The 15622-nt window shown below is 46.2% G+C and overlaps 1 protein-coding gene across 3 annotated transcripts in view; it reads left to right on the forward strand.

Annotated features, from left to right (window-relative positions):
- Positions 1–15622, forward strand: part of TUBE1 (tubulin epsilon 1) — a 26253-nt gene continuing 10631 nt past the window's right edge. Inside the window, exons 1-8 of one of the 3 annotated variants that reach the window (XM_039914836.1) lie at positions 3545–3609; positions 5057–5220; positions 5423–5475; positions 5759–5925; positions 7663–7720; positions 10152–10267; positions 11923–12044; positions 14842–15029. In XM_039914836.1, the coding sequence (XP_039770770.1) occupies positions 10167–10267; positions 11923–12044; positions 14842–15029 (411 nt within the window). In that variant the 5' untranslated portion in view covers positions 3545–3609; positions 5057–5220; positions 5423–5475; ... (1 more) ...; positions 7663–7720; positions 10152–10166. Of the gene's footprint in view, positions 94–3535; positions 3610–5056; positions 5221–5422; positions 5476–5758; positions 5926–7662; positions 7721–10151; positions 10268–11922; positions 12045–14841; positions 15030–15622 lie in introns of those variants that run through there. The other 2 variants (XM_029047689.2, XM_029047690.2) reach the window with 2 other exon arrangements.

Below are 15622 nucleotides of genomic sequence, written 5' to 3' on the forward strand. Positions count from 1 at the left end.
AGCGCCCACGGCGGCCCGGAGCGCCCACGGCGGCCCGGCGGGAGCGCGCACGCACGGCAGCCGCGCCCATGACGCAGTCGGTGCTGGTGCAGGGTAAGCCGCGGCGCATGCGCCTCCGCCCCACGCGCCTCGCTCTCCCTGCCCCCCCCACCTCTCCTCCCTCCTTCCTTCATTCATTCATCCATCCATTCATTCATTTACTAATAATGTTGGTATTTGTTAAGCGCTTACTATGTGCAGAGCACTGTTCTAAGCGCTGGGATAGACACAGGGGAATCAGGTTGTCCCACGTGAGGCTCACAGTCTTCATCCCCATTTTACAGTTGAGGGAACTGAGGCCCAGAGAAGTGAAGTGACTTGCCCACAGTCACCCAGCTGACAAGTGGCAGAGCCGGGATTCGAACCCATGACCTCTGACTCCAAAGCCCGTGCTCTTTCCAGTGAGCCACGCTGCTTCTCCATCCATCCAAACATCCATCTATACATTCATCCATCCATCCATTCATTCATTAGTATTTATTGAGAGCTTACTGTGTGCAGAGCACTGTACTAAACTCTTGGAATGGACAAATCAGTAACAGAGAGAGACAGTTCCTGCCCTTTCACGGGCTTACAGTCTAATTGGGGGAGACAGACAAAAACAATAGCAAATCCATGCATCCATCCATCCATTCATTCATCCACCACTTCCCTTCTCCACGACCTCATCTGGAAAATGGGGATGAAGACCGGGAGCCCCCTGTGGGACCACCTGCTGACCTTGTATAATAATAATAATAATAATAATGTTGGTATTTGTAAAGCACTTACTATGTGCAGAGCACTGTTCTAAGCGCTGGGGGAGATACAGGGTCATCAGGTCGTCCCACATGAGGCGCACAGTTAATCCCCATTTTACAGATGAGGGAACTGAGGCCCAGAGAAGTGAAGTGACTTGCCCACAGTCACACAGGCGACAAGTGGCAGAGCCGGGATTCGAACCCATGACCTCTGACTTCCAAGCCCGTGGTTCTTTCCACTGAGCCACACTGCTTCTCTTACACAAGGAGCTCACGATCTAGAGGTAACGCACTCCTTCTCCTCCCTCCTTCTTTCCTCCGTTCTTCTCTTTTTCACCTCCTGCCCCTCCCCTCTCCTCTGATAGAGCACAGGCCTGGGAATCCGAAGGACCTGGGTTCTAATCCCACCTCTACCACGTGTCTACTGTGTGACCTTGGGTAAATCACTTCTTCACTTCTCTGGGCCTCAGTTGCCTCATCTGTAAAATGGGGATTAAGACTGTGAGCCCCCCACGGGACAGGACTGTGTCCAACCTGATTACCCTGTATCTACCCCAGCGTTTAGAACCCTGCTTGGCAGGTAGTAAGTGCTTAACAAATACCGGAATTAGTATTATTAGTATTTTCCTTCGTGGCCTGACCCAGGGGATAGAATAAAGACGTGGGAGTCAGAAGGTCATGGGTTCTATTTCTGGCGTGGCCTAGTAGATGGAGTACAGGCCTGGGAGTCAGAAGGTCATGGATTCTAATTCTGACTCCACCACTTGTCTGCAGTGTGGCCTTGGGCAAGCCATTTATACTTCTCTCTGCCTCATTTACCTCATCTGCAAAATGGGGATTAAGATTGTGAGCCCCACGTGGGACAAACTGATTACTTTGTATCTGCCCCAGCACTTAGAACAGTGCTTGGCACATAGTAAGGGCTTAACAAAAACCATAATAATTACTATTATTATTATTTCTACCCTTCTTCCCTTCCTCCCCTCTCCTTCCTCTTTCCTTCCCTCAATCAACCAATGACAAGTATAGAATGCTTATTATGCTCAGATCACTTTACACACTGCATGGGAGAGTACAAGAGAAGCAGCGTGGCTCAGTGGAAAGAGCCCGGTCTTAGGAGTCAGGGGTCATGGGTTCTAATCCCGGCTCCGCCACCTGTCAGCTGTGTGACTTTGGGCAAGTCACTTAACTTCTCGGTGCCTCAGTTACCTCATCTGGAAAATGGGGATTAAGACCGTGAGCCCACGTGGGACAACCTCATTAACCTTGTATCCCCCCAGCGCTTAGAACAGTGCTCAGCACATAGTAAGTGCTTGACAGATACCAACATAACTCTAGTTACAATACGACAGAATTAACAGACACGTTCCCTGTCCATAATGAGCTTCCTTCCTTCTCTTCTCCACCTCTCACCCCTCCTTCCCTCTCCTCTTCCCTCTATCCCTCTTTCCTCTCTCCCTTCCCAGTGTCCCCATCCTCTCCCTCTGTCTCCTTCTCCTTCCCCCCTCCTACTTCCTCTTCTCCCCTTCCCTCCCTTTCTCTTCCGCCCCTTCCATCTCCCCCGTTTCCATTCCCATCTCCCTCCCCTCTCCTTCTTCCCTATTTCCTCTCTCCCCTCCCAGTGTCCCCGTCCTCTTCCTCTGTCTCCCTCTCCTTCCCCCCTCCTATTTCCTCTTCTCCCCCCCTCCCTTTCTCTCCCTTCCCTTCCATCTCCCCCCTTCCAATCCCATCTCCCTCCCTCCCCTCTGCCCTCTCCCTCTTTCCTCTCTCCCCTCCCAGTGTCCCCCGTCCTCTTCCTCTGTCTCCCTCTCCTTCCCCCCCTCCAACTTCCTCTTCTCCCCTCCCTCCCTTTCTCTCCCGTCCCTTCCGTCTCCACCCCCCCCCCATCCTATCTCCCTCCCTCCCCTCTCCCTTCTCCTCCCTCCTCCTTTCCCAGCCCCTTCAGCGGACCGGCTGCTTTCTCATGAAGAAGCAGCCTGAGGCCTAAACTTTACCACAGGCCTGTGGCTTTGAGACGCAGCACGGCTTAGTGCGAGAGCACAGGTTTGGGAGTCACAGGACATGAGTTCTAATCCCGGCCCCGCCGCTTGTCTGCTTGGGCGAGCTGCTTAACTTCCCTGTGTGTCAGTTACCTCATCTGGAAAGTGGGGATGAAGCCTGTGAGCCCCACCCGATTACCTTGTATTTACCCCAGCACTTAGTGCTTGGCACGTAGTAAGCACTTAACAAATACTATAATTATTATTAAAAGAGAAACAGCATGGCCTAGTGGATAGAGCACAGGCCTGGGAGTCAGTAGACCCTGGGTTCTAATCCCTCCTCCACCCCTTGTCTGCTGTGTGACCTTAAGCAAATCACTTCACTTCTCTGGGCCTCAGTTACCTGTAAAATGGGGATTAAGCCTCTGAGCCCCATGTGGGAAAGGGACTCATGTCCAACCCGATTAGCTTTTATCTACCCCAGCCCTTAGAACAGTGCTTGAAACATAGCAAGCGCTTAATACATACCGATATTATGTCAGATTGTCTTTTTCCACCTTGTTTATTTTCACGCCGTCCTCCAAATCCAGCCATAAGGAAGGCCCATGTAATCGGTCAGCTCCAGACAGATGAGGAAATCAGGGAATTCGGGGAATTCCCCTGAAAAGTCAGGGAATGAGTGAGTGGCTGTGGGTCCGAGCAGTGGCAGGCCGTTCCCCTTTTTCCCTGAGCCCATCTCTTTCCTTCCCCCCGTTGGCCCCGGACGATGCTTTGCAGTTGGCCAGTGCGGGAATCAGATCGGCTGCTGTTTCTGGGACCTGGCGCTGCGAGAACACGCCGCCGTCAACAAGGTAACCGCCCTCACCTGGCCCGGCCTGCCTGCAGCACCTCCCAGGAATCAGTCACATTCAGAGGTCCCTCTCTTTTTCTCTCTATCCACCATTATACCTTCCAAACTGATTTGAAGTATCGGGGGGCAATCTTTCAGTTTGAACTCAGCAGGGCTGGGAAAAAAATGAGATCTAGGGACCCCACCCCCCAAAAAAAGGCAAGAAACGTATAAGGCTCAGACTTTCAGGAGGGATAGCAACCATACGAAGCTATGAAGGCGTAAATTATTTATTCATTCAGTCATATTTATTGAGCGCTTACTGTGTGCAAAGCACTGTACTAAGCACTTGGGAGAGTACAGTGTAACAACAGACAGACACATTCCTGCCTACAACAAGCTCACAGTCTAGAGGAGGACAGACATTAATATAAATATGTACATATATATACATTGATATATATATTAAATATGTTTATATATAAATAATATTAGATGTTTATATATAAATTAAAGTTATTTACAGATATATGCATAGGTGCTGTGGGACTGGGAAGGAGGCTGAATGTAAGAGCAGCACAGAAGGAAATAGGAGAAGAGGAGAGGAAGGCTTAGTCAGGGAAGGCTTCTTGGAGGAGATGAGCCTTCAACAAGGTTTCAAAGTGGGGGAGAGCAGTTATGTATTATAGATTACTTATGTATTCCTGTTAATGTCCCTTTACCCTCTAGGCTGTAAAGGTCAGCAAGGAGGCTGATGGAATTGGTGACAGATAGAATATTCAATAGTATTTATTGAGCGCTTACTATGTGCAGAGCACCGTACTAAGCGCTTGAATATTTGGATTGAATGAAAGAGATGGGCATCATGTCAAGATTATCGGATTGTAAGACAGGGTAATGGTGTTGTCTACAGGGATGGGAAAGATGGGGAGGACAGAATTCGGGCGGGAAGATGAGGAGTTCTGTTTTGGACATGTTAAGTTTGAGGTGTCGGGGGACATCCAGGTAGAGAAGGCAAGAGGAAATGTGAGACTCCTGAAAAGGAGAGAGTGCCGGGCTAAAGATGTAGATTTGGAAATCATCTGCATAGAGATGATGGTTGAAGCCATGGGAGCGAATGAGTTCTCCAGGGGAGTGGGTGGAGATGGAGAAGAGAAGAGGGTCCAGAACTGAGTCTTGAGGGAGTCCCACAGTTAGAGGGTGGGAGGCAGAGGGAGAGGCTGCAAAAGAGATTGAAAATGAACAACCAGAGATATTGGCGAACCACCAGAGGATAATGTCAATAAAGCCCAATTTAGATTCCAGGAGAAGGGGGTGGCCCGCAGGGTGGAAGGTAGCTGGGAGTTTGAGGAGGATTAAGATGGAGTAGAGGACATCCATTAGTGTAAGGAGCCCCTACCATGCAAGGTTGCCCCCCCAGGATTATCCCGTGCTACTCCACGGAGACCAACTTCAGGATTTCCCCTCAGGAATCATCAAGTTTCGGAGGCGGAGTGAGAGGAATGGGGTTGAGGGTGAGGTGGAGGGAGGAAAATGAAGCAACTACGCTGGGCCTTGCTTCCACGAAGGACACCGCTTCAGCGAACAAGCCCGAAGCAGGCACAGGGCCTCTTCAGATCTCAGTGATTAATTGGTAAGGGAGCATTTTCATATGCCACCATGTGGTGTATTCTATTTGTCCATTCTTTTCTTTATCCTAGCAAGAGTACAATGTTCACAAATACTTAGTTGTTCAAGGACTGTTAACGGTTTATTCAGATTCTAAGAAGCCTGGATGGAAAAGAATTGTGACATTGAAACTTTACTTACTCTGGGACCCATTTTTTTTATTTTAGAATGGAATTTATGACGAGTCATTAAGCAGCTTCTTTAGAAATGTGGATGCCAGGTAAGATATGCTTAATTATAAATTTCTCACACTGTGCAAGGAAACAAAAGAGAGTTGCCCTCCATATAAGAGGGATACTTTAGACTACAGAAATCGTAGATTTAGATAACTTCAGCACTGATTAGGTTTGTCTCTATTTGGTGTCTAAATATTTTAACTACCATAGAGTGCTGGGTTTACTAGTGCCTTAATCTCCAAAGCATTATGACTCTGTTTCATCCTGTTTTCTTCCTTTTCTGTATATTCATTGCAGCCAGAGTGATGACAGGTTTTTTTTTCCCAGATGAAAGTCGTCTGACTGGTAGAGAGTTATTTTTGCCCAGAGCAAACTACTTATATTTCTGGAGTGCCTCTGTGAAAAGTAGAGTACCAAGCATTTGGGAGGTTACAATCAAGATAAAAGACACAATTCCTGCTCTCGAGGAGCTTCTTGTTTTGCAAGAGAGACAGGTAGACACCAATTATTTTCAATTATGAGGAAAAACAGGAACAAGAAAAGAATGGTGAGGATTTTTAGCTTAATGCAAAAGGAATTGGATACCCAATTGGGGTATTTGGAGGAGAGGAGAAAATGAATGGCAGATTCAGATGATGACCTGAGCCACAGAATGTAATACACGCTGAACAGGGGGAGGTTGGACACAGCGAGACTGAATAAGCGCCACCATCCAATCCAGAGAAGACAAGAGTTTGAACCAAGATAGTGACCATTTGGGTGGACAAGAGAGGGTGGTTCCAAGAATATTGTGGAGAAACAACTGTCAGGATTTAACAATAGACAGAATGTAAGCATTAAAGATAGGGAGAAGTCACAGTTGGCACCGGGTTTACAAGCTCAGTGACGGTGAAGATAGTGAATTGTCAATTGCGTCAGGAAGACGAGGAGGAGGAGCAGGTTGATGGGAAGATGTAGAATTCAGTTTTGGCCAATTTGCGCTAAGTTGCCAGTGGGACATCCACGTAAAGATATAATAATGTTGGTATTTGTTAAGCGCTTACTATGTGCCGAGCACTGTTCTAAGCGCTGGGGTAGACACAGGGGAATCAGGTTGTCCCACATGGGGCTCACAGTCTTAATCCCCATTTTACAGATGAGGTAACTGAGGCACCGAGAAGTGAAGTGACTTGCCCAAAGTCACACAGCTGACAAGTGGCCGAGCCGGGATTCGAACCCATGAGTTCTGACTCCAAAGCCCGTGCTCTTTCCACTGAGCCACGCTGCTTCGTTATACTGTATATATTTTCGTTACCCTATTTATTTTGTTAATGAATTGTACATCGCCTTGATTCTATTTAGTTGCCATTGTTTTTACGAGATGTTCTTCCCCTTGACGCTGTTTAGTGCCATTGTTCTTGTCTGTCCGTCTCCCCCGATTAGACTGTAAGCCCGTCAAACGGCAGGGACTGTCTCTATCTGTTGCCGACTTGTTCATCCCAAGCGCTTAGTACAGTGCTCTGCACATAGTAAGCGCTCAATAAATACTATTGAATGAATGAATGAATAAAGATATCCTGGAAGAAAGTGAGTGTTCCACAAGAGTAGGGAATCCAAGAAAGACCCCTGGACACCAAAATTGAAACCATCAGATGTGGTCACTTCAGTCTTCCCCTCACTTTCCCAACTTCCTCCTATCCCCTTTCCTTCTCAGCTACCTGCAAAGAGGTGACTGACTGCCTGCTTTCAAAAACTACCCCCACCCCCACCAATTTGATCTCTTCTCACTTTCTTAAAACACTTGTGCCCACACTTCTTCACCCTCTGTCCCCATCTTAAACCGCTCACTCTCTGATGGCTCCTTCCTCTCTCCTTTCAAATACGCTTTCAAACCCCGAGTCTCTCCCTGGATCCTCCCCACATCCTCTCCCTATCGATCCATTTTCCTGCCCCGGTGCTCATCCCAGACTCTTGCACCATCGACTTTCTCCCTTCCTCACTCCACTGAGACTTCTTTTTCCCAAGTCAGAAATGACCCTCTTCTAGCTAAATGGAACAGGTTCCTCTAAATCCCAGAGAACGGGGACAGTGTCTCTTTGACTTGAATAGAATCTTTTGCCGTTTACCAACGGATCTTGAGTCATTGTTTTTGATCAAAATGATTAAAAAATCCTCTAGAAATGACTCATGCAAAAATACTAGTTACTAGTTAGCTTTTACCAATCATTTCTTTCTGTTTTTTTTTTTTCCAGAGTTGGTGGTGGTGACGCGGATATTTCCAAAGGGAAAATTTGTTCACTAAAAGCCAGAGTAAGACATACCCAAAGATTTTTCTTTATACTAACACAATTTTAATATCATATTGGTATCCCGACCTTATGAATTCTTTTTGCTTACACCTTTTTCAGAGTAAATTTTAAACTGCTAAAATCTTCAGATTATTGGAGCTGAAATGGAGTCTGATGTCCACATATATGAAAAGGAGTTGCATTTTTATTACTGGATTGGATAAATTAATAATAAGGTTCAATCGTTTGAACCCCGGAGGAATCGTTTGAACCCCGGAGGAACCACCATATACAAAGACAGACTGGGCTAAGGTTGAGGCAGAAAAGTCCATATCCCATCCCCCTAATTTGGGGGTCCACTCAGATCAAGAGAAACAGCAAATTCGGGGCAAGCCCGGCAACAGGAAATAACCAAACAACTGCACCTACACGCCGACAATCAGTAGTATCCTTTGAGTGCAGAGCACTGGATTAAACACCTTGGAATATACAATAATCAGTGGTGTTTATCGAGCACGTACTGTGTGCAGAGCACTGTATAAAATACTTGGCAGAGTACAGTGCAATAGAGCAGACAAATAGAATCCCTGCCCACAAGGAGCTTACAGTCGTTCAGTCTGATTTATTAAGCGCTTACTATGGCCGTGACTGTAATAATAATAATGGTGGTATTTGTTAAGCGCTTACTATGTGTCAAGCACTGTTCTAAGCACTGGGGTAGATACAAGGTAATCAGGTTGTCCCACATGGGGCTCACAGTCTCAATCCCCATTTTATAGATGGGGGGACTGAGGCACAGAGAAGTTAAGTGACTTGCCCAAGGTCACACAGCAGACAAGTGGCGGAGCCGGGAATAGAACACATGGCCTCTGACCCCCCCAAGCCCAGGCTCTTTCCACTAAGCCACGCTGCTTCTCAACTAAGTGCTTATCTCCAAGGGGGAAGCTTACAGACTAGAGGAATAAAAATAACTGACATGTGTTTCTGCCTCAAATAGTTTACAGTAAAAGGGGAGAGACTTGCTGACATTGATTACTTACACATAGTGGGAACAGGCAGAAAATAAATACGTGTGATAATAACGAGAGTATGGAAGAATGAATAAATAGGTGGAATACAGTAAACTGATTCTCTGTGTAAGTGGTAAAGGTGGCTTTGGGGTGGGGGGGGACTGCTTGGAAAAGGGGAGATGATCTGTGGTCTGGTGGAGATTTGGGGGAGGAAGTTACAGTGGGGAGGACTCCTTCCCTAAGCAATAGGGGAATAAATGAAGAATGAGATTGTCCTCCAGAGCCCGGAGCCAGAGCAGCTCCTGGAAGGGGAGCTTGAATGCCTGAGAGTGGCCACAAGGTCTTAAAGCCCTCCCACTGTTCCCTTCCCAGGATGAGTGAGAATCGTGGACTTCCGCCAAGCCAACCCTAATCCACGGTCCGTGAATCAGTGGTCTTTATTCAGGATTTACCACGTGCAGAACACTCTACCAAGCACTTGGGAGAAGGCAGTACGATAATGTTGGTAGTCATGTTTCTTGACCACAAGGAGCTCCTCTCTTTGGGCCGCTTGCTGAGAACTTTTGGCTTCCAGATGAGCATCCCCAAACATCAAGAGGACCTCTGTGCCTCATCTGTAAAATGGGGATTAAGACTGTGAGCCCCACGTGGCACAACCTGATTACCTTGTATCTCCCGCGGCACTTTGTAAGCGCTTAACAAATACCATAAGTATTATCAATATTATTGTTATCTAATCCTCTCCTGAGATGGACTCTTTTTCAGGCCCTGGTGTTTAAGCAGATTAGCCTCCCTCGGGTAGAGGGGGTCTCGGGAGTGAGATTCTACCAATTCTGGCAACTTCTGAGGCTTATCACCCCTATCTGTAAGTGTGGGGTTAGCTCGAGTGACCATCAGAGAACCACAGTAAGAAAGTTCACTTGGGAGGAGCAAACTGTGACAGCTGGAGAATAAGGGTGAAGCAAGACGGTGAAGTCAGAGGAGATGGTCGGGGAGATGCTCCTGGAAGCCGACGACCCGGAGCTTCTGCTCGACGCAGAGGAAATCTTCGGTCCGACCGTGGCCGGGTCCCAGATTTTCAGCCCGTGTAGAACTCTTGTCAGGTTCGGATTCCGTGCGACGCTCCCATAGATGTCAGAGGGACATCTGCCTTCTGGAAGGCTACTCTTCCAGGCACAGAGTCGTAATAAAGGATGATAGAAGAATAACTTCGGGGATAATAACACACCACCTGGAATCTTAATCTTAATTAGATCTTAATTAATCTTAATCACTTTCCAACGAGGGGTAAGATTGGTTTTTCGTCGAGGCGGCCCTCTGCATCGCTTTTAGTTTGAACTCCAAATCTGAGAAGAACAAAGCAGCTTTTTCTCACAGATGTCCTTTGTTCCTTTTGAATAATAATCCCGAAGAGATGTTTTCTGATTACATTTTCTTTCTCAGGCAGTCTTGATCGACATGGAGGAAGGTGTCGTGAACGAGATCCTGCAGGGACCATTGAGAGATGTGTTTGATAGTAAGCAGCTCATCACGGATGTTTCCGGCTCAGGGAATAATTGGTGAGAATATCGAACGCTTATTGGAGTTGCTTACAGTTTCTCATTTTCCACTCCATTTGGCTTTGGCCTAATGATCCTTGTCTGCTAATTCATTACCTTTTTAATATATACTGCCTTTAATATGCAGTAGGCACCCAAATCAATCTCCCTGGCCTCTATATTACATTGTCCTTCTTCTTTATTATTTTGAAAGGGAGATGAAGCAGAAAGAAATAATCGCTTTTCCTTCGTAGATAGTGCATGATTGTCTCCAGTAGTTGAGACTAACTGGAAAGATCCCTTAATTGCTCACCTCCCCAAGCCAGGAATATGGTTTACCAATTAATTTGGTAGCAGATATAACAACTTGCCTCTAATATTTGACCTCCAGTGACGACCTGCCTTTTGTTACTGTAAAATGGGGATTCAGTACATAGTCTCCCTCCTACTTGGAGTGTGAGCCCCATGTGGGACAGGGACTCTGTCCACCCTGATTATCTTTTATATACCCCAGAACTTAGAACAGTCCCCGATTGGACCGTAAGCCCGTCAAAGGGCGGGGACTGTCTCTATCTGTTACCTATTTGTACATTTCAAGCGCTTAGTACAGTGCTCTGCACATAGTAAGCGCTCAATAAATACTATTGAATGAATGAATGAAAGAACAGTGCTTGACGCATAGTAAGCACTTAACAAATACCATTATAAAAAAATGGTGAGAGGAGGAGGAGAGAGTAAGAACAGCGAGGTGGGAAGAGCAAAAGAGAATAAGGGGGCAGGATGAGGTAGGTCCTACCTAATAGCCATCCAGGGATGTCAGCACGGGACGACACAGATTGACCTTGTGCAAAATATTGTCACTCCTCTATCATGGAACTCTCATGAAGCCAACAGCATTCTCATCATGTGTTCTGGTAGATTATCCATCCAGAGCTGTACGTTTCTCAGCCATGATGTAACTCTGGAGGACAAACATTAATAAGTCATTATTGTCATATTCTAAAAGTATGAACCCGTCACTCTGCCATTATGGCAGGGACAGGGAATTAACTGCCTGAAAAAAAAAAGGATTTACGTGTTTAAAGCCCTCGATCACCTTGCCTTCTCCTACCTCACCTCACTACTCTCCTACTACAACCCAGCCCGCACACTCTGATCCTCTACTGCCGACCTTCTCACTCTGCCTCCATCTCATCTATCCTCCGACCTTCCAATCCGATACTCCTTCGGTACGGACCGTTCGTCGTGTTGCTCGGCATGATTTGTCTTTCCTTCGGCCGTTATCGGTCTATATTTGATTCTAGACATTTCGTTGAGTATTCGGCACTTTCGGAGTAAAGAATGGATTGAGAGGTTCTTCGGCGGTCATTATGTAATGCAGAGGAGCTATGCAATTTCATGTCTTTTAGTGATGAAGTCCTTCCAGCTGCCGAGTTGTATCTTCTACTGAGTTTCACATAGTCTTATAGACAGTGAGGCCGTTGCTGGGTAGGGATTGTCTCTATCTGTTGCCAAATTGTACTTTCCAAGCGCTTAGTAGAGTGCTCGGCACACAGTACGCGCTCAATAAATACGATCGAATGAATGGATGACTCCATCCAGCCCGAATACGGTAGATTGACTAGACTCATGACGGTTTTTGCGGGGATTGTAAAATCCTGATTTCTTTCTTTCAGGGCCGTAGGGCACAAAACTTTTGGCCGCCAGTATCGGGAACGCATTGTGGAAAAGCTTAGAAAGACAGCAGAGCACTGTGATTGTTTGCAGTGTTTCTTTGTCCTTCATTCCATGGGAGGAGGTAAATTGATTAGTTCAAAATCACGATTCAATTTTTGAAAGTGATATTGCTGTAAATTTCTACACATTTGGTCCTTGGGGATGTTCTTCGTGCTGATAAAACACTGTTGTGATAATAGCAATTATGATGGTATTCATAATGATGATGATGGTGTTTGGTAAGCGCTTACTGTGTGTCAAGCACTGTTCTAAGTGCTCAGGAAGGTACAAGGTAATTAGGTTGGACACAGTCCCTATTCCACGTGGGGCTCACAGTCCTAATCCCCATTTTACAGATGAGGTAAATGAGGCCCAGAGGAGCTAAGTGACCCAAGGTCACACAGCAGACCAGTGGCGGAGCCGGGAAGAACCCAGGTGAATCTGGCTCCCAGGGCCATGCTCTATCCGCTAGGCCACGCTGCTGCCAGATGGTATTACGGTGGTATTCACAGTGCTTACGATGTGACAAACATTGGGCTAAGCACTAGGGTGCAGACAAGTTGAACAGATTGGAAACAGTCCCTGTCTCAGGTTGGGCTCAGTGTAAGGAGGAGGACTCGCGATCCTTCTGAACCCCATTTTACGGATGAAGAAAGAGATCGCGAGGTTGAATGACTTGCCCACAGACACACAGCAGGGTCATGCCCAAGCTGGGACTAGAACTCAGATCTCCTGACCCCCGAGCAGAAGTAGGACACATTATTCATTCAATAGTATTAATTGAGCGCTTACTATGTGCAGAGCACTGTACTAAGCGCTTGGAATGTACAGTTCGGCAACAGATAGAGGCAATCCCCGCCCACTGACGTACATTATCTCGGTTGATGTGCACTAGGGCATTTTTTTAAATCTTGGTGGAATTTTAGGATCAGTAATGCAAAAATCGTCATATTTTTATGCTTTCATAAGCCAGAGAGTTTCGCAGCAGAAAAATGTATTACATTCAACCTTATACTTCTTTAATAAAACTTCCAACTGTATCATAAATTCATAAAACTCACATATTACAGGTAAGATAGAAAAGGCACAGCTCAACTTTCCGCTATTGTTTTGAGGCTGTTTGTGGGAAAATGGATAATTATGAATTGGCTAAGAAGATTTTGAATGTGCCAGATTTGTAGTTGAAAATATTGTCATCTGACTAAAGCTGAATCCAGTTGATTTCCCAAGCCCCCTAATTTCTCTTTCCCCATCCCCAGCCCTTCCTCCCAATAGAACCGAGATGGCGTGAAAGATGTTGCCCTTTCAGCCAATTCCCTTATTGATCCCTGTCTTTGATTATTGATTAACTTGGAGTAGGGTACCAGCCGTCATGCTCTTTCTGAGCGTGTTTTTATCTCCCCCTTCTTCATGAAATGAGGAGAAGGGGAAAGAAACAAACTAGATAAAAGGGCCAGGCAGTGGTATTTATTGATTCCCTTACTGATTATACTAAAGTGATCAATTAATAATACTGACTTAGTGCTTACTGGGTGTCGAACACTGCACTAGCACAACAGAGATAATACACGTTATCCTCGCTCTTCACAAAAGTAGTATTTACTGATAGTGGGAGAGACAGACCCTAAAATAAATTACAGATAGGAGAAAGCAACAGATATGTACCTACCTCTGTACATATGTGCTTCTTGGGGATAGGAGGTGAGTATTCAAGAATTAGGTGGTGCGGAAGTACCCGGGAGACCAAAGGGTTATAGGTAGGGAGGCGAGGAATCAATCAGGAAGGGTCCTCGGAGGAGCCAGGATTTCAGAAGATGGGGAGAGCAGAGGTCTGACGGATTAGAAGTGGGAGTCCCCGGGCAGGAGAGGGGAGGTGAACAGGGGGTCGGCGGCGAGAGCGAGCCCGAGAACGAGGCATGGTGAGTGAGGCAGCTTGAGAGGAAGGTACAGTGAGAGACAGTGCGAGAAGGGAATGGATAAATAGGAAGGAGAGAGACTGAGAGCTGATGGTTTGTGTTTGGTGCAGAGAGAATTATGGTATTCAATCATACGGCCGTTCGTGGCAGCCAGTGGAGGTTTCTGCTTAGTGGGGTGGTGGGTGCAGAAAAACAGTTCGAAACATCGTTCTAAGTGCTTAGGAGGGCAACTCCCAAAGCAGAATACGTTTCCTGCTCTCTACGGGCTTATAATCCATCAGTGGTATTTATGAACTGCTTACGCACGGGCTTAGGAGTCAGAGGTCATGGATTCTAATCCTGGCTCCGCCACCTATCCGCTGTGTGACTTTGGGCAAGTCACTTTACTTCTCGGTGCCTCAGTTACCTCATCTGTAAAATGGGGATTATGACCGTGGGACAACCTGATTACCCTGTATCTACGCCAGCGCTTAGAACAGTGCTCAGCACATAGTGATCGCTTAACAAATACCAACATTACTTCTGTTACTGTGCACAGAGCACTGCACTAAGCAAAAGTATGATACATCTAATGGGGAGTCAGATAGACGTGATCGACAAATGGTGGAATCATCTGGAAGGCAGTGGCTGATGGGGATGGGAAAGAATTTTGATGACGGTAACGGTCGGCCCCGTGCTACCTTAAGTGAGCGTAGAGAAGAGAAAGTGTGGAATTTGAGAGCTCCAAATTTGTCTCCTCTCTGTGATGATTTCACCTGAAACGGAACATGAAATGAGTGTTTAAGTGCAGGAATCATTTGAAAATTACAGTGGAACAATTTTCAAATGAATGGATGAAAGGTCAAGTGCAGAATGTGATCATTTTAGTTTTTTAAATGGGATTTTAAGACATGTTTAAGACAGTGGACTATCCCTGATCTTGAATGTCACTTCATCTGTTTTCTTATGCATTTCCACTGTTAGGCACAGGATCTGGCCTCGGCACATTTGTTTTAAATGTGCTTGAAGAAGAATTCCCAGAAGTGTACAGATTGGTTACTTCAGTCTATCCATCCGGGGAAGACGACGTCATCACTTCACCGTACAACAGCGTCTTGGCGATGAAGGAACTGAATGAGCATGCTGACTGTGTGCTTCCCATCGAAAACGAAGTAAGGCAAACTGTCGGTTCTCTGCCTTCTTTATATACGGCAATTTGCAAGCACTAGAAGTGCACGCGATGTGAAGGTGTAACTGATTTGGCTTCGTGAAGGTCAAATAGACTTCAGCTTGGGTGATGTCAATAAACTCACGTCCCTTTGCTTCACCAAAAACTGCTTCCAGAAGTGTTTTCATTCAGTCACCCATGACAGTCACGTTGACAAACAGGGAAATTATAGTCTTTAGTCATACAGCCGTTCGTGGATGAACAGTGAGCTCTGGGATTACACTCCACATGAGAAAGCAGTAGCTCACCATCACTCTGAGGTGGTCTATCAATGACACCCACCCCCCCATTCCGAGGCGGGTTCAAAATCTTTAGCTCCAATAGCAGGTTGGAACAGAACTTTGAGGAATTGAGAGCAGCGCATTCAATTTTCAGACGATTCCAATTTGGGTGAGATTGCCAACCCATTAAGAAAAGAGCGGTAACCTTAAAAATGACAGAGACAAATTGGAAAAATCCTCCTCTGAAAATTGTGCAATTTAACAGGGGAAAATGTAAGGTAGAGAACTTAAATGTTGAAAAGCAAAGAGCGGAGAT

This window comes from Ornithorhynchus anatinus, chromosome 19, assembly GCF_004115215.2.
Source record: "Ornithorhynchus anatinus isolate Pmale09 chromosome 19, mOrnAna1.pri.v4, whole genome shotgun sequence".
Classification (NCBI taxonomy): Eukaryota; Metazoa; Chordata; class Mammalia; order Monotremata; family Ornithorhynchidae; genus Ornithorhynchus; species Ornithorhynchus anatinus.